The sequence below is a fragment of the Sander lucioperca genome, chromosome 14, assembly GCF_008315115.2.
Source record: "Sander lucioperca isolate FBNREF2018 chromosome 14, SLUC_FBN_1.2, whole genome shotgun sequence".
NCBI classification, from domain to species: domain Eukaryota; kingdom Metazoa; phylum Chordata; class Actinopteri; order Perciformes; family Percidae; genus Sander; species Sander lucioperca.
Genome location: NC_050186.1, coordinates 12,217,341 through 12,236,305, shown reverse-complemented (window position 1 = coordinate 12,236,305; position 18,965 = coordinate 12,217,341). Strand labels below are relative to the sequence as shown.

At 41.0% G+C, this 18,965-nt stretch overlaps 1 protein-coding gene across 2 annotated transcripts; it reads left to right on the top strand.

The window, feature by feature from the left end:
• Positions 1 to 611: 611 nt before the first annotated feature.
• On the top strand, positions 612 to 18,113 carry ckmt2a (creatine kinase, mitochondrial 2a (sarcomeric)). Of its 2 annotated transcripts, none has more exons than XM_031301208.2 (10): positions 612 to 833; positions 4,561 to 4,751; positions 6,857 to 7,055; positions 9,049 to 9,144; positions 9,246 to 9,467; positions 11,877 to 11,962; positions 12,660 to 12,783; positions 14,700 to 14,834; positions 16,972 to 17,097; positions 17,746 to 18,113. In XM_031301208.2, the coding sequence occupies exons 2-10, from the start codon at positions 4,603 to 4,605 to the stop codon at positions 17,860 to 17,862; spliced, it is 1,254 nt and encodes a 417-aa protein (XP_031157068.1). In that variant the 5' UTR covers positions 612 to 833; positions 4,561 to 4,602; the 3' UTR covers positions 17,863 to 18,113. The 2 variants fall into 2 exon arrangements, with proteins under 2 accessions (XP_031157068.1, XP_031157070.1); XM_031301210.2 differs by lacking the exon at positions 11,877 to 11,962 and adding an exon at positions 11,569 to 11,654.
• The last annotated feature ends 852 nt before the right edge of the window (positions 18,114 to 18,965 follow it).

Genomic DNA, 18,965 nt, shown 5'->3' with positions numbered 1-18,965 from the left:
ATGTTTTCGCGTTGTCCGTACTTATCTACATCCGCCCCATTCTTGTGAACACGATATCTCCGGACCCCCTGGAGGGTTTTTTATTTAAATTTGGTAGGAACGTCAACTTGGGCTTAAGAATGAACCGATTCAAATTTGGCGGTCAAAGGTCACTGGCACCAAGCGTCCGTATTTTACGCGATGGGAGTGCGAATGTGGAAGTGCGAGTTTCGCATATTCCGTCCAATAAAAAAGCGACTGTTTCAATCGATGCGTTTGACAAAGTGCAGTGTGAACGCAAACAGAACCAAATGAAAAATGCAGCAATGTTGCAGCTTCACCCCCCGAATCACACCGAGTCTACGAACTATAGGTGTGAAAGCGCCCTCATTATCTTTTTATGAAATTGCTTCACTACATATGAGTCTGGACAGATGTGGGTGTAAAGTGCAATTTGACTGGTTGGCCGAGGTAATTCTAGTTTTAAATTTGCTTTTGTCTTCTTTTTTTGGTTGTATTCTCTGTATTTGCAGTATAGTTTTGTAATCCCTTGTGAACTTGGTGTAAAGTTTGTGTGTGTGGAGCTCTCAGGGTCAGTGTGTGAGGGGAAAACATCAAGGTCAATCTGGACAGTGACATCGGACCCGTGGCGGTCATGGTTAATCATGGCTCCACATTAGCAGTCTGTGCCGTCGTAGCTCATGTTGGTGGTCCTCCATTGGTTTGTTTCTGGACTTATGATTGGCTTCCGGGGGTTTAACCCCACATGAGGGGGCGGAGTCCCCTGAGAGAGGAGAGTGAAAAGCTCTTTAACAAGAGACCTTCAGCAAGAAGGCAGAGCAGCTTCCCTACAGGTACTGTAAATACTTTTTCTTACTTCTCTTGCAGAAAGGCTCCGTTAGTGTCATGCATCTCAAGCTGAATGTAAAATCTGTTGTATCAAAGAAGATACAGGCTATACACCTTGATATGTGATCTTTTTGAATGCTTGGGACATTTATGGTTAATGTGAGGGAGGTTACCATGTGAGAGCATGTTTCAAAAGTCAACATGTTTAGGAGCAGTGAAGGCAGGATGTTATAACAACTTTAAGATGATATGTAGCTGAATAAATTACTGCAAACGTTATGAATTAGAACTAAAAAAAGCTTTGCAGTTACAGCTGCAACGATTAATCAATTAGTTGTCAACTTTTAAATCAACCGCCACCTATTTTGATTGTCTGAGTCTTTTTTTTATGGAAAAAAAAGTTGAAATCCTTTTTCTCAGCTTGTTAAATGTGAATATTTTCTAGTTTCTTCTCTCCTCTGTGACAGTAATCTGAATATCTTTGAGTTGTGGACTAAACAACATTTTAGGATGGCTTTGGGAAACACTGATCCACATTTTTCACCATTTCATGACATTTTATAGACCAAACAACCAATTGATTAATCGAGAAAATTAACAGATTAGACTACAAGGAAAATAAATGTTAGTTGCCGCCCTATTTGCAGTTAAAAAGGCAACTTTTTGGTGCACTTTGCATGAAAATGATTTATTTGACATGTTTCCTAAATGTTTTATTTGAAATACCTGAAGTGGTGGTAACTCTGCTGTGTCCTCTGGAGAGGACGAAGCTGCTCTTATTTCCTGAACATACTGTCTCAGAGTTAAAAGGTCACAGTGATCAGGGGAGGGGAGGCTGATCCTAGGTCTGTCGTGGGTTTGGCGTAATCCTGACTATAAGAACATATGATCCACAGTGTCAGTTGGCAGTGGAGGCTTTATAAGGCACAAGCACAGAATGCAGAATCTAAACGTGATCTTTTTCCTGAAAATTCTTGCTTTTATCTTGTCGATCGTTGCTGCTTCACCTCTGTTCTGACTCTACCTGCCCTCCTCCCCGTCTTTCCATCCCTCTGTCCTGCTGACGTGGCCTCATGAGGTCTGGTCTTATGACCAGTGCAGAATGTCACCGCGTTGGGAGCCAGAGTCAGCTTGTTTCTTGGCACTGGATCATGGCAGCACAACTGCTCTCCAGTGATCTATAAATAACATTACCGCTGACCCAAAGAGTCCGACGCCATTAACCTCCACAGACAGAGAGGTGAATGGAATCAGTGGGATAAATTTTGCAGTCAAAAAAATATCCTGTGACTTATTGGGGGAATGAATTATTTTCATTGTTGATTAGTTGTTTGGTCTATAAAATGTCAGAAAATGGTGAAAAATATCGATCAGTGTTTCCCAAATCCGTCGTCAAATGTCTTGTTTAGTCCACAACTCAAATATATTGTTTACTGTCACAGAGGAGAGAAGAAACTAGAAAATATTCTAATTAACAAGCTGGAATCAGAGAATTTTAACTTTTTCTTCATTAAACAATGACTCAAACTGACTGATTATCAAAATAGTTAGCAATTAATTTAATAGTTGACAACTAGTCGATTAATCGATTCATCTCGAGCTCTACCTCTACCTCAGTGATCAGTTCAGAGCAGATCGGCCGTCTTTCCTTTGACCTGGATTAACAGTACTGTCCTCACAGCTTCCCTCTATATTAAGACACAGTCTCGTGGATATTACACACCCTCTGTCTGTGAAGGACAAGCTAGAACATGACCTTTTCGTTAAGAACTTTTATGTAATGTAGGCCTACTACATTTAACATTTTGAATCAATCTTCATGGACATAAAAACAAAAATAACAATATTATGCCAAACTGGAAACTGCAGTTTGTTTCTGAGCTGTCTCAAGCCCCACTTTCTTCTGTGTCCTTACGTCTTTGAACTGTTCAGTAGTGGACACATACAACCTGCCATCCTGAAGGTGGGAGACTGGGATAATGCTAAGAGGCTAAGAGCATCTGTCACTGCCCCACCTACTCTAAGCTCATTACTGTATTAAACAAAAAGCTGTGGGGGGGATCGGTGTACTCACATTGTGCACTAATGCAGTTCAGACTTTTGTTAAGGAATTGACTATTTATAGCACTTAAGCCCAGTTCAGACCAAAGATTTGCGATGAAACGAAACCGTTAGCAGGGAAAAGTTTCAGCGGTCTGAACCGGCCCGTCTCAGCTGGACTCAAACCAGCTGATGGGGTCACTGCGACCCGGCTGTTCAAGTCGCAGAGGCTGGTTTTCGAAAGTAAGGGACGTCACCTGTTTCAACAGCCAATAGCCAATAGAGAAGTCAGCTGGTAAAGTCAGCTATAACTATAGAAACGGAATTATCCATGATCCATTTTATTTTAATGTTACAAACAGCTGTTAATAATGGCAGTTTTCTCGCCTCGTCTTATTGGTGTGAACTGGCAGGTTTTAGAACGCTGCAGACCGACTCGTTGAAAGAAGTTGCAAGTTTTAAGTTGTCACGTCACGAAACTTTGATCTGAACTGGTCTTAGATTTAGTGGGAAAGTCTCTGCTTTCTCTGGCTTCTCCTAAAAGAACTAATCCCCCCTTACTCAACACATACAGCATAAATCACTACCAAAGAAAATATATTATTTTTTAGATATTGTATTGTACATAAATTCGTCTGCACAATTTTGCCAATATTTAATTTTAGACACATTGGGACATAGCAACTACTCGCTGGGTTAGATGGTGAAATACTGTAGCATGGCTAGCTAACTGTTAGCATTCCAGCCATCTGAGAACGTTAGCGCTTGTAAGTCACAATAGCTCTCCTGGCTCTCTTATTTTTAATCTGTTCTGGGCCTGTTACGGTTACTAACCCTCTCAGCCATTTTGTTCTCATGATTGTACACCATTTTATTCAATAGAGTTTTTGAAGAGAAGAAAAAAGCAAGTTGCCCTGTTGCTAATGGGACATAAAATGTACAGTATTTATAAAAAAAAGACATAGGCTAATTGAACTATCGACTCCTGTCTTATAGCATAAACTAGGCCTATGTCTCTTTCAGCAGTTTATACTCCCACAGAAGTGGATGATACAACAAAGCTAATAAGCCACGATAACTTCCTCCATTTTGGCTCTCCGTTCCTTTCTAAAGGCCGTCACTGTCAAGACAGTTTGCTTTGAGTCAACGACGCAAATTCGCATTTACCGAAGTTGAACTTGACGTGAAAGGTTTAAAGATTTACGTAGCGATTTTAAACGTTGGCGTGCACCTGCTGCCTGAATATGATTGGACGAGATAAATTGATTGATTGTGAAGCATGAATGAAACCGCTGATTCCAGTCCAAAAAGATAACTAAGGCTATGCTCGAGTACTATGAATGTCTATTCTGTGTCTTACTTCACTGGTTTACCAAACTTTTACATGTGAAGAACCTCTGAACTGACAAATAGACCACGGACCCCCATTTGATAAGATTTCTTCCCAGCGTCCCCCACCAGGAATTCTGCGTTGTTTTATTACAGAAAGTGAATGAAACCCATGACCAAAACGGTCATATATTCTGCCATTGTGTTACAGATGCAATTAAAGGTAGTGAACATAAATGATTCCCTTTTTTGCTGGGAACCCCCTCAAGGACCCCACTTTAGGAACCAATGTTTTACATGTACTGACCCTCATCAACAAAGATCAAATCTCTTCTGTCTAAATATTTATTTTTTTCTCTCCAGCTCATTTCTTACTGACAAAAAGAGTCAACAACCATCAGAAAGATGGCGAGCTCTTTCACACGCTTGATCTCCAGCCGAAACACGGCAGCTCTGTTGGCCAGCTTGGGCGCAGGAACGATGGCCACTGGCTTCCTGATGAGCGAAAATGGCCCCCTGGCTGCTGATAAGAAGACAAAGCTCTATCCTCCCAGGTAAGATTGGGTCGTACCAACACCAGATACAGCATGAAGGAAGGTGTGTGCAACATGTAAGGGTTAAAGGACAAATCCGGCGCAAAATGAACCTAGGGGTTAATAACACGTGTGTACCAAGTCGACCGTTCTTTGTGACATGTTTTCATGCTAATCGAATGTGTTGTGACCAGTTTTAGCACAAACTGCTAATTAGCTTATAACGCTAGTAGTCGGGGCACGGGTAAAGTAAAAAGAAATCGCTATTTCTATATCACTAACAAGGCTCAAAATATCACCACACTTCAACGGTAGCATAATGAGGGTCCCTACATGTAAACCAAAGCATTGAGAACTTTGTAAGTGTACAGACAGTTTATTTAAAAGATAGATTGTAAGACGGTACCGTTCACGTACACAGGCAGGCACCATCTTGGGAAAACGGTCACGATCAGTCGAACGCCGTGTACCAGTAACATAGCTCAAGCACGGCGTTCGTCGTTCGACTGATTGTGACTGTTTTCCCAAGATGGCGCCTGCTTGTGTACGTGAATGGTACAGTCTTTCTAAACTATCTTTTTAATAAACTGTTTGTACACTTTACCCGTGCCCTGACGACTAGCGTTATAAGCTAATTAGCGGTTTGCGCTAAAACTGGTCACATTCGATTAGCATGAAAACATATCCCAGAGAACGGTCGACTTGGTACACGTTATTAACCCCTAGGTTCATTTTGCGCCGGATTTGTCCATTAATGCCCGACGAGGTGTCCATTGTCAGGAATTGTCGACGGAGGGGGTAAAGCTATGGATGGAAGTTATATAATATAATATAATACTATTTTAATACTTTCAGCAAACGGGAGTGTTTTAATCCAGACCCCAATCTTTTCCCTAAACTTTTCTTCGTTTTGTTGGTGCCTGAACTTAGCTGTTGTCGCCACTTTTTCTCCGCTAAACCGTCTGAATATACTTAAGAACAATATATTTATTTGAGATTGTACTCGTAATAGCCAAGAAGATGATCACAGTTGCCTGGCTGAGGCCCCACCCTCCAACAGTAGACATTTTTAATCCTTCCTTTCCAATGGTCTATCTAATGGAGACCATTACAGCAAGACTCCAGTTAAAAATGGCTCTTTTCTAGTCAAATGGTCTCCGATCATACAGAGTTAAAGACTGTGCTAAGAATTAGCTGTGTATCTGCCTCTTAAGAAGGAGGATAATTTTCTCAACACTTAATCCTTCAGTTTATCACAAACATTCAACATCAACACATCTGGAGATACGTGGTTTTCACTGGACAGGAAGGGGAGGAAAAACTGTCATCTGAAAACTAACTACAGCTGTCAGACAAATGTAGTGAAGTACAATATTTATTACCTCTTAATTATGAAGTAGTAGTTTAAAGTTGCATGAAATAGAAATACTCAAGTAAAGTACAAGTACCTCCAAATTGTACATAAATACTTGAGTAAATGTTCTAAGTTACATCCCACCACTGCCCTCCAGTTGCTTCTGTAGTGGAAACAAAGCAATGAGTCATTGCTCTGAAATGTGCAAGTGAGGTGAAGCACGTAGTCAGTTTCTGTGTTGTTGAGGCAGATAATTATAGAGCTTGGACTCGTCAAGGTTATCCATCCACTGCACTCGCACCAAACTCTGAGAACGGACATCTTTTTTCACTTGCCAATAACTTTTTTTTTTTTTTACTTGAAAGCACATACAGGTTATGACTAATGAAATATTTTTCTCTTCTCTCTGGTGTGATGTGACCATTATTCTGAGGCGTGACAATTTTGCATAATTTGCGTTGATGAAACGAGGTAGGAAACTGGGAAAAGTATATTTGACATGTACTTTGAGTTTTTAGTCCCATGTCCCATCAACTAACATAGAGGGGGCGGGTTTATGAACTATACTGCAACCTGCACTAAAATCAGGACATAAGACGAAACATTCAAGCACATCTGTCAATATTTGATTATACTTCATTTAACCCTAAATGTGATCACAGCAGCATGGGTTGTTGGGAAAAGCACATTTTCACCACTAGTTGGCAGTAAAAGCAGGATCTTTAGATTACGTACAGTTACTCAAATCTTTCCACCTCTCCCTCTTCTGCAGCTCGGACTTCCCCGACCTGAGGAAACACAACAACTGCATGGCCGCGGCTCTGACTCCCGCCATTTATGCCAAACTGAGGGACAAGGTCACCCCCAACAACTGGACCCTGGACCAGAGCATCCAAACCGGAGTGGACAACCCCGGGCACCCGTTCATCAAGACGGTGGGCTGTGTGGCTGGCGATGAGGAGAGCTATGAGGTGAGGTCAAAGGTCACAGTTAGTGTCTACATCAGTTCAACGTCTCCTCGAGTTAAATGATTTGTACTTTGATAAAGGGTGTAATTAAAGCACCACTGGGGATGGACATTTTTAACCGTTTGTCAGTTTATTTACTCTTTAAAATATCTCTGAATTTCCTCTGACTGTCCAGCTGCCAAAATCTAGACGAGAGAAGATATGAGTTCATAAGCTTGGCCAGTAATGGGTGGTGATGGCGCAGTGGATATAACACATGCCTTTGGTGTGGGAGAGCTGGTTCAATTCCCACTGCAATACATCAACCAATGTGTCCCTGAGCAAGACACTTAACCCCTAGTTGCTCCAGAGGCGTGCAGCCTCTGACGTATGTAGCAATCGTAAGTCGCTTTGGATAAAAGCGTCAGCTAAATGACATGTAATGTAATGAGCAGCTAGCCGTTCAGCGAGTGCTTAGCTGGAGGGTGTTGCGACAACTTCTGTATTGGATAACAAGAACAACATTTAAAGTCCCATATTGTAAAAAAGTGAGATTTCTAAGTTTTTTTATTATTATAAAGCAGGTCAAGGTGCTATATAAATACTGTGAAAGTATTAAAATGCTATTTCCACAGCAAAATGCACACTGCCCGTATTCAGAAACTTTAAACGAGCCGTCAGGACTTCTGTACGGTTGTGATGTCACAACTATACTATAGATAGGTAGAAAGTGCCACTACAGTGCCGTTACAGTCATTCCCCGGCTGCAGTGACTGTGTAGAGACGCCAAGAGTACAGATCATGGATGTATAATAAACCTGGATAAACATTGTGTTTTCGTTGTTCCTGATCGTTTAAATGCTTATCTAACTAAATGATGGATGTATTTAGAGAACCAAGGAGATGTCGTGCTACTAGCTAGATACTAGCTAGCTAACCTTAGTAGCTAGCGCTAGCTAGTATCTAGCTATGTCTGTAGTAACGTTATGTAGGCATATACGGTATGTATCGTGTTACCATTCTCTTAATACATCCATGCTAGCTACCGCTGATGATGGCTACTAGCCGATAGCCCCGACAGTTTGGGAAATGCTAATGACGTTACATCCACGTTACAGGCTTTACAGCATACATACATCCATAAATCCCTCGGGTGTCTCATAAGATAATACCATGGATGTATTAGTAGAACACATGACGAATTACAGCCATTAGCTATATCCATTATTACAGCTACAGTACCTTAGGAGAATAGTCAAAAGGGCCTGCGCAGTGCAGGGCGACGTGTGCGGCCGCAGTACCGCGGGTCTGCTTGCGCCATTTATGCACGTTCATCTTGCCTAGTTTAATAACTCTGGATTCGATTACTAGTGAATGTTACTTAATACATGACGTTTTAAACAAGGACCCTTTAAGTGTTCGGGCTGGTAAGTTGATATACCCCAAAAAAAATATCCGCTGAAATATAGAAGTTTCTTTCGCCATGCAAAGTCTATGTGAAGTCTTTCTGGGCCATGGGGTGCAGTTCCACCGTTGGCCGCTAAGCCCATGGTTGCATTAAGACATGCTGCTGTTCCTGGGGGCTTGCCTGGCGCAGATGAGGAAGGCCTGGCCAATCAGAGCAGACTGGGCTTTTCTTAAAGAAACAGGCGCTGAAACGGAGCGTTTCATACAGACGGTGAATACAGGTATATTCAGACAGACAGTATGAGAAAAATAAAGTGTTTTTAAACATTAAAGCATGAACATGTTCTAGAAGAAACCCCAAATAAAGTATGAACGTGAAAATAAGCATAATATGGGACCTTTAATCTATATTTTATCACCTGTGATATTCACAGAAAAGACGTTGGAATTAATCAATTAAAGGCAAACGTACGTTATTTATCATATCAGCCTTCTATAAAGGAGACTAAACATGGTTTTAAGCAGAGCTTCAAAGACATTTTTTGTTTGTTTTTAAAAACACTTCTGAAACCAAACCTACAGCCTTGACTTTGCTTTCTGTTCCCTCCAGGTGTTTGCTGAACTCTTTGACCCCGTCATCAAAGACCGGCACAACGGCTACGACCCCAGAACCATGAAACACCCGACTGACCTGGACTCCTCCAAGGTGTGTACACCGCTACACGATCCCTCCGTCCACCTGCCGTCCCTTCAAGTATTAAACAACATTTTCCTTCTGTCTTTCTCGCCTGTGTCACCGACCTCCAGATAACCAACGCCGTGTTCGACGAAAACTACGTCCTGTCGTCCCGTGTCCGGACTGGCCGCAGTATCCGCGGGCTGAGCCTGCCCCCAGCCTGTTCTAGGGCCGAGCGTCGGGAGGTGGAGCGCGTGGTTGTGACAGCCCTGGCCGGCCTAAAGGGAGACCTGGCCGGACGCTACTACGGCCTGGGAGACATGACAGAGAAGGAGCAGCAGCAGCTCATTGATGTGAGTTTCAGCATGGTTTTATACAGAGAAACTACAAAATAATATAACTTCCCAGATGATCTTTGATTTGACAGAACTTACCTAAAGTCATAATTGGGACTTTGTGTAAATCCCGATTACTCATAGACGAGTACGGATTAGTCCCCCAGGTAATTCTAGGGCTGCACAATATATCGTTTTTTTTATCGTCATCGCAATATCAATTTGCGTAATATAGCCTACACATCGCAAAAGACTGCAACATATCGCAGTGTATGCTCAGAGACGGTTTGTGGTAGTTGAAAGAAGAGTTCAATGTTCAATTTGTTCAATAGAAGAATGTTGGAAATTATTTCCTATTATTTGTTTTAAATCCAACAGGCAATTTGTTGTATTTTAGCAGAATAATGAAAGCAGCAGAAATGCAGAGCTAAGTACACTATTTATCGCAAGTCATATCGTTATCACGAGATGCATATTTTCTTTAAATAGTGCAGCCCTAGCCCCCTTTTTAGTTGATTAGTAGATTAATTGGTCCTTTTACTCTTAGTCGACTAAGATTTGTGAAGGCAATTAGTCATTTTTTATGATTTTTTTTTTTCATGCTGAATGACTTATTTCCAGAAACATATGAGCACATTTCCAGTAAACACAAGATTTAAAGTGGTGCTTTTACAGTTTTACAGACGGTAAATGGACTGCATTTATATTGCTCTTTTCTAGTCTTAACAACAACTCAAAGCACACAGATCTATCTATTAAATCAACTAATTGATAGGGGGGGTAGGGGGGAATCGATACAGCGTATTGCAATATTTTCCGTGGCAATACCGTATCGATACCCGGTTGCCAACTTTCTATCTGTTATTATATAAATTGCATAAAAGAACTACTAGAATAATAACATCCATTGCTTTTTCAGTCCACTAGATGGTGGAGTTGAATGTTGTTGATGTTTTTCTTCTGGTGAGGTCAGATGTTGACAAAGTTTTCCTTTGGAAATATAATGTAATTTGAAGTTGGAAAAAATGTTTTTCCTCGGGGTCAAACTTGACCCGTTTTCCAAAGTTTCTACACAAAAAAATATGGGTTTCTTTTAACCAAATTGCCCCCCAAAAAAAACTTGGCTGGTTCAATACAACATTCTTCGCAATATCATTGAATTCGGATGTTATATTATATTTTACAGCATTTGGAAAAACAAAAAAAACCAAAAAAAAAACCGTTTAAATGGTTTAAAAACCATTTCCTGACTAAACTCTGACACAAGTTGTCCTCGGATTTTAACTTAATTGTCAGAATATTTCATAATTTCTGCTTTTTAACTCCAAAATTAGGTATAAAATCATATAAATGAGGTTTATTGACCATGAATTTTGAAAAAGTAATTGTAAAACTTGTGGTAATAAGTTGGTTTAAGGGGTGTATATACTGGCGAAAGCTGGGGGAAAAGCATAGAAAACGTCGAAAAAAAGCAAAAGTGTTTTCAGTTTTCACCTGGGAGGACAACCTAAGGGTTAAACGTGTGCATCTCTCACATTTGTCATGGCGCAGGAGCCGGGTTATGAACGTTTAAAATTGCAATATCGTAATGTGACATTAGTATCGTGATACTATCAGGCGTCTGGTGATTCCCACCCCTACTAATCAACAAAGTCATGTGACTCTTAGTCGTCTAAGGATTTCTTTAGTCGAGCACAGCTCTAGTAGGTTCGAGGGCTGCACAATATACGTTTTTTTATTGTCATCGTGATGTAAACTGGTGCAAAAAACATCGCAAAAGACACTATTTTGTGTCATTTGAAAGAAAATATGAGTAGAAAACTGCACTTTAAAATGTAACTGTCATTCTTTTTTTAATGTTGCCTTTTATATTCAATTCAATGTTCAGTTTGTTCAATAAAACAACGTTGTAAATGATTTCCTTTCATTTGTTTAAAATTCAACAAGCAGTTTGTTGTATTTTAGCAGAATACGTAAAGCAGCAGAACCGAGAACACTTTAATATCAGTTTATTTATCGCAGGTCATATTGTTATTGCGATATTCAACAAAATTATCGCAATAGTTTCTTTTTTTGGTTGACCTTCCTGTTCTGATTATTTCATGCTGCACCACACAAGGACCACTTCCTCTTTGACAAGCCCGTGTCTCCGTTACTCACCGCGGCCTTCATGGCCCGAGACTGGCCCGATTCCAGGGGGATCTGGTAAGACGTCCCACCCCAGTGCTGTTAGCGTTGTAAGCAATGAGAGGCAATGCAATCGGACCCAAACCCTCTCCTGTCCTGTGAAGTCCTCCCGAACCTTTGTTCTATTCTCTCCTCTCAACCACAGAAGTCTGTTCACGTAGTTATAGAAGTTACCCTCTTAACATACTCCTTCCGCTGTTCTACCCGTTTCTACCTCCCCTTTGCCCCTCCCTCCTTCAGGACCACTTCCTGTTTGACAAACCTGTCTCTCCTTTGTTGACATGTGCCTTTATGGCCCGAGACTGGCCAGACGCCAGGGGCATCTGGTAGGGTCGACTCAGCTCTCCTGCATGTCTGCTGTGTCACTATTTACACTTTAACATCCTGATCCATTTCAGAGATGCACTCAGGGCTGGATTGTAATTTAACACAAGTGTTTAGACACAAATGTAAGATACTTCAAGCAAAAATGGCAGAAAATGCTGTTTTCAACCATTTAAATATGGAGATTTAAAGTTTTTTTCTGTTAAGTAATTGGACTAAATTGAATATGGAATAAAAAATCATTTGAAAACATTTTATTAAGCTATTAACAGTTAGAAAAAGTCAGATGAAATTGCCTTGTCACTGTTTATATTTGTAAAACCCACAGACAGACGTTAAGGGGGACCAATAGCATATATGATTTATGAAAATAAATTAAAAATTACAAAATTTGGAAGATACAAGGTTTCTGCCTGACAGCAACGATAGATTTTTCTACACCTTCTGACACATAAAAGAATAATTCAGTTATTGCCCTGATTTTGACGCATGTTGGTGGAAAAAAAATACAGATGGGAAATAGTTATTGTGTTTTCCATTTGGTGTGTATTGTCCGTTACTCTCTCACATATTAATTCTGCACAGACAAGCAGCATGAATATTAAAGGTGCTTTATGGCCATGAGTCATCTCCAGTTGATGAAAAGAGTGTTTGACCTGGAGAGCTCCCTATTGAGTCTCTTGTTCTGGTTCTCTTCAGGCACAACAATGAGAAGACCTTCCTGATCTGGGTGAATGAGGAGGACCACACCAGAGTCATCTCCATGGAGAAGGGAGGCAACATGAAGAGAGTGTTTGAGAGATTCTGCAGAGGACTTAAGCAGGTACAGTGGAGACAAGTTGCTTTAGGGCGAGATTAATGCTGCGTTCCAGACACAATTTTTAGCCCGTAAGTTACGACTTCAAGTCATGACTCACGACTTGGTAGCGTTCCAGGGTTCAGGTTAGGCTACCTAACGTTAGCTAGCGGCTACCTAATGCTGATGTTAGCTAGCGCTAGCTGATACTAGCGATTTCTAGTCGGCAACATATTTTGGGCTCCATTTAATAAACATAACCTGTAGTAGTACACAATCGTATGTGTATTGTTTTGATTACAATGTGCGGAATTACTTTACGTTGCCTATTTATATCTATTTCTCACCGCTAATCACCGGCGTCTGTACAGCATATCAACAGGGGGTCACCATTGTTTTTTATGTGTGTGTGATGTCAAAAACTGTAACTGGGAGTACAACGATCTGGTACGAGTTCACGGGGCGTAAGTTACGGGTTTGACTGCCGTCCCAGGGCACTTTCAAGGGGAGAAGGTTGTGAAAACACGAGTTACGGGTTGCCTGGAACGCAGCATATCTCCACAGCGCTGTGGAGGAAGGTCTGACTACACCACAGATGCATTCTGGGATAGGAAGAAAAAAAACGCACTGGGTTGTTTGCATTTCTTTAAACCAATCACAATCGTCTTGGGCGGCGCTAAGCTCTGGACGCAGCGATGGTGGCTCTGCTAAATAGTCTCGGGAAGGTAGTTGTTTTGGTGGAACATTTGCACCCCGCAAAAGAAAACACCACGTACAATATTAAATGAAGTTCACACAATACAGTAACGTGAGCTATTTTAATTAGCTGTAAACATGGTTAAACACCATTTTCTCTTACCAGTGTACCGTGGTGTGTACTTCGTGCACAGCAATCCCACCAATAGGTTCCTAAACGTCCCAGTTAGAGAGGAAATACCGTAAACATATTCTTTGTAAATCTTTACAATCATTCCCCAAAAAAAACAAGCAGGTCTGCCTTGTTGCACGGTCCAAATTTTCTTAAACTTTCAGCATGTAGTTTGCTAGCTCGAAGTTTGTCGTTGTTTCCGGAAGGGAACAGACTTTGAGAACAGCAACACACAGAGAGCGCAATGTGAGGGACAAAGACTGACACCCGGATGTCAAGAAAACTCTAAAGGTCCAATGTGTAGGAATTTCTCCCATCTAGCGTTGAGATCATATATCGCAATCAACTCTCTTGTGCCACGCAGTTCAAAGTACGTATTACAGCTACGGTAGCCTTCACGCTACAAGAAGTGCCGGGAAGCTACGATACCCATTAGCAGCGTTAGCAGCACCTGTGAGTTTCTCATGTGACAGCGAAAACACGAAAGGTGGAGCAGTATGTCCTGTATGTCCTTTACCGGCTAACGTATTTCAAGATGGAGCATGAATATGGAGCGTCTACCCCAGTTCATGCGAACGCAAATGTATAATTTCAAGCCAAAAGGAATACTTGGAATTGATGGTGGCGGTAAATATTCATGAAAAAGGACAAGTTTGTGAATGGGCAACAGATTTTGATAATGAACAACTAAACACGTTACACACTGGGACTTTAAATGTTGGATATGGTCTAGTAATTCTGTGCACAGATTGGATTTCCCTTCTCACTGCGGCCAAACCATTATTTTCACTATGCCTGTGAAACCAAATCTTTAAATTACCCAAATAATAATCAAAGAAAAACTATATGTAGAAAATATGTTGGTTTTTTTTGCAGAGATGGATCACAGTATGTGTCGCTTTAAGACGATACATTTCTCAGGACGATGGGTTAGTTTACAGTTTAAGTGTTAGTAACACAAGATGCAGGAGAATTTTCTCAGCTCATCAAGAAACATTCAATTTGTTAATCTAATAAAAAAAACTTAAAATGTGACTGGAAAACTCTTCTCACGTGATGTCATCATGTTTCACAGGTAGAGCACCTGATCCAGGAGAGAGGTTGGGAGTTCATGTGGAACGAGCGTCTGGGCTACATCCTCACATGTCCCTCCAACCTGGGCACCGGCCTCAGGGCGGGGGTGCATGTGCGCCTGCCAAAACTCAGCCAGGTAAAACACACACACACACACACACACACACTCACAAAAAACAGTTACAACTCAATGGGAACACATAGATACAACTTTAACCTCTGTTGACAGAACCAATCTCACCGTGAGGTCCATTTAGCGGCTGTTCTGGAGCTTTTGATCACATGATCTTCCTCTGTAGATGGAGACCGAAACGACCAGTGAATGTATCATTATTTATTGTGTGTGTGTGTGTGTGTGTGTGTGTGTGTGTGTATCACAGCCTGATACAGTATATCTTCTTCCTCTTTCTGTACCATAAAAACACATCAATGAGCCACACTGTTTCACTGGCTGACATGTTTCTTCATAATGAACACACACACTGCAGTTTATTTTGACTCAACCCCACACCCATGATCCTACTGCCTAAAATACTCACTAGAGTACCAAATGTGGATTAATCCGCCAGTGAAAATAGTCCCCATCAATCGCACTATTTCCTCCGCGTTTGTTTAAAAAAACTTTTTAAAGCCACAGTTCAGGGTCTGGAAATCAGAACGTATTGAGAGACAGACAAAAAACATTGTTGGTTTTAGTTTTTGGTTCTTTTCATGGGATTCGTTCAAATATAAGTTGTTAAAATATAGAATATTACCACCCTTATCTTTTATTCTCCATCTCCTGAAGGAGATTGTGTGATACAATCAATGCCTCCTGAACAGCTACTGACGGCACCTTCTGCTGAGATTGATTTGTCAACTCGTGTTTGCAACGTCAACGTTAACTTTCATTCTCAACTTAAAGGGACAATTCAGATTTTTGAAGTGTGGTTGTATGAGCTATATCTGCATAGTCAGTGTGTTAGCTACAGTAGATGGCGGTCGGCACGACAACAGTTTAAAAAAAGCCGGTAGGAGCCACATCGCTGCCTCGAATGGTTAGTTTGATAGTGTTGTTAGTTCCTAACAGTGGTGTAGTCTAATGTATTGTGGTGGGTATACTGTCCTGTATATGTATGGGCCTATATATGTGGGGGGGCATATCATAGTGGGGGGGTCTGGGTGTCCTCCCCCAGGAAAAGACTTCATTTTTCTGCATTCTGACACACTTTTATGCACCAATTTACGGAGGAAATACCTTTATTTAGCCTATGCGATGAAAAAACCCACAGATGACAATTCAAAATATATCAAAAATACGATGGAAAGTTTGTTGTTGTGCGTCATGCGCATTTTTAAGTGGCTATATGGAAATCCTGGAGCTTTCTTAGTGGGTATACTGCGTATCACGTAGACTACACCACTGGTTCCTAACCCTTCAAAACACCAAAGTCACACAACAACACAAACTAACTAACCGATGGAGGCAGCAGTAGAGCAGCAACTCCCGTGTTCTGCGAGGTAAAATGACAAAGGAGTCTGGTGGCTTTGAAGAGAGCAGAGATAACGGCTTCAGTTCCCCATCGTAAAGGGCTGTCTGACGGCAAGGTGAAGCACTGAAAATACTTTATATATAGCGTCTACTTACTGCTGTCGCTAACACACTGACTATGGAGAAGTGCATACAACCAGACTTCAAAACATCTGAACTGTCCCTTTAAGCCCAAAACCTTTACAGGATCAATCAGTCCTTCTTCTAATCCTTGATTATGCGGCACGTTTTCTTAAAAAATGCGATGGAATATGCGGGATATTTATGCAATTTTATGCTATGAAATTGCGGGAACTTGCAAAAACTGCGGTTTCATCATGGCTTCATCGCGGGGTTTGCAGCTTTTCGATGATGTTCAATTACGTCACTTCATAACGTTCCCATGGCAACAGGGGAAAATGGCTGCTCTTGTGGGAAGTAAACGCAATATTTTTCAACTTTCTGCTAAGATGTGACTTTTTTTGCAACAAAAATGCGGGGATTATGAAATCATGCAAACCCCGCATATTTTGCGCGAAAATCTGCAATTTATGCGGCGAAAGTGCGGCGTATTTGAAAAAATGCGGCCCCCGCATAAATATGCAGACTTTGGCTGATTATGCGTTGAATTATGCGATCGCATTATCACGTTTTTCTGGAGGGACTGATCAATCAATGTAAACTTCTGCATATGTGCTCTTGGAAAAAAGTGGAATTTGACTGTAGTAACAACAAGTTACGAATGATTGAAATCACTCTGCAGGACCCACGTTTCTCCAAAATCCTCGACAACCTGCGGCTGCAGAAAAGAGGCACTGGCGGCGTGGATACAGCTGCTACCGGAGACACCTTCGACATTTCCAACAACGACCGTCTCGGCAAATCTGAGGTGAGGAAAAATGTCTTTTGTAGATGTTTTTCTTTCTTTGGTCATGTTACTAAGGAACGACGTTATGCAGGGGCGGGGCTAGAAGGGGGGGCACGGGGTGGCACCGGCCCCCCCTGAAATATAATTGCCCCCCCCTCCCCCGACTACCCATTGGGCTAGAGTGCTGTCAATCTGACAGCTGTGATTTCCATTGGATCAGAATTCTGTCACTTGGCTGCCTGTTCTGACAATCTTCCCAGCCCTCGTCATTAATGTTACCATGACGACTTTCCAAAGTTCTGAAACCACGGAAGCAGCACTGGATATGTTTTTTTTTTTTTTTTTTTTTTTTAAAAGTGGCGGACTGAGCCTATAGAAAATGTGTATTGTATTCGGATATAGTACAATCTGTTGAAAATGAAAACAAGTTAAATAATGAATGTGATGTTTTATTTAGCAGAATAAAATTGTGTTTTTCTATCCTATCCAATATTTCCTATATGTCTAATTTCTAATTTTATATGCAGTATTCTGATAAAATGTCCCTGACATAATGTAAAGTAACTTAATTTCATTATTTGGCCTTTGATAACCAAAGTTTGTTGTCATCTCAAACTCTCTGAGACAATATTTTGTTGTAGAAATTAACTTTAGTGTGTTTTTCTCCAGGTGGAGCTGGTCCAGCTATTGGTCGATGGGGTCAACCACCTGATTGAGTGTGAGAAGAAGCTAGAGAAGGGACAGGACATCAAAGTCCCGGCTCCCATTACTCAGTTCAGGAAGTAAAAGCCTGATGCATGGGTGCTTCAGTGTTAGCAGGAGGGCCGCTCTCTGCTCGGGGCTCCCTCCCAAACCTCAGAACCACGTCCGTCCACTGCTACAGAACAGGAGGAGGTTTCTTTATTCCTCCTCCAACGATTGCAAAATCTTTAGGGGAACCTAATCTTAAACATGAACTGCAGTTAGGGGGCAATTCTACCTCAAGTTTAAGGTCCTCACTGTTACCCTGACTTCAATAAAACCAACAGTATTAAACACTTTGACTGCGTTTTGCTTTTCTATGGTGGCCCTGAGAGCTCAACGTATTGCAAGTCCACAAAGTAACTAGGTACAGTTACTCAAGAACTGTACTTAAGTACAATTTTGAGGTACTTGTACTTTACGTGAGTATTTCCTTTTTCTGCTACTACTACTTCACTACAATTCAGAGGCACATTTTGTCTTTACTGCATTTATTTGACAGCTTTAGTTACTTTGCAGATTTAGATAAATCCAAAATATACTCAACAAGTAAAATATGATGCATTCAGATAAGGCGGGAAATTCACAAGGTAGCAGCATATAAAGTAACTAAAATAATCCCTATCTTTCAACATTGAATCGTCAATAATTATAATCCAGTAATATAACATATATTATTCTGAGAAGGACCATTCTGCAGGAATACGTTTAGATACTTTAAAGTGTTTTGATGCTAATACCTTTATTTAAGAAGGGTTTAAATGCAGAACTATTACTTGCAACAGAGTATTTTTACACTGTGGTGTTACTACTTTTACTTAAGTAAAGGTTGGAATACTTAGTTACATTTTACAACAGCTATCGTACTCCATGGCAACATCATACTTTGTTTTCCGTCTCCCAAAACTGTAATTCCAAAACTTATCGCACGATCAATCTATGAAAAGAATAATAGGGGTGATAAAAATCCATTATTTTATTTTTCATGTTGCACTAGAGCAGGGGTCGTCAACGTTTTTTAAGCCAAGGACCCCTTAAGTGAACGAGCGAGACGGAGCACAGACCCCCTACTATTGTATAAAATGTTGCATATTAAACTGGGCCTACAACAACGTGTAGGGCAGCCTAAAGCCTTTAGACATTACTTT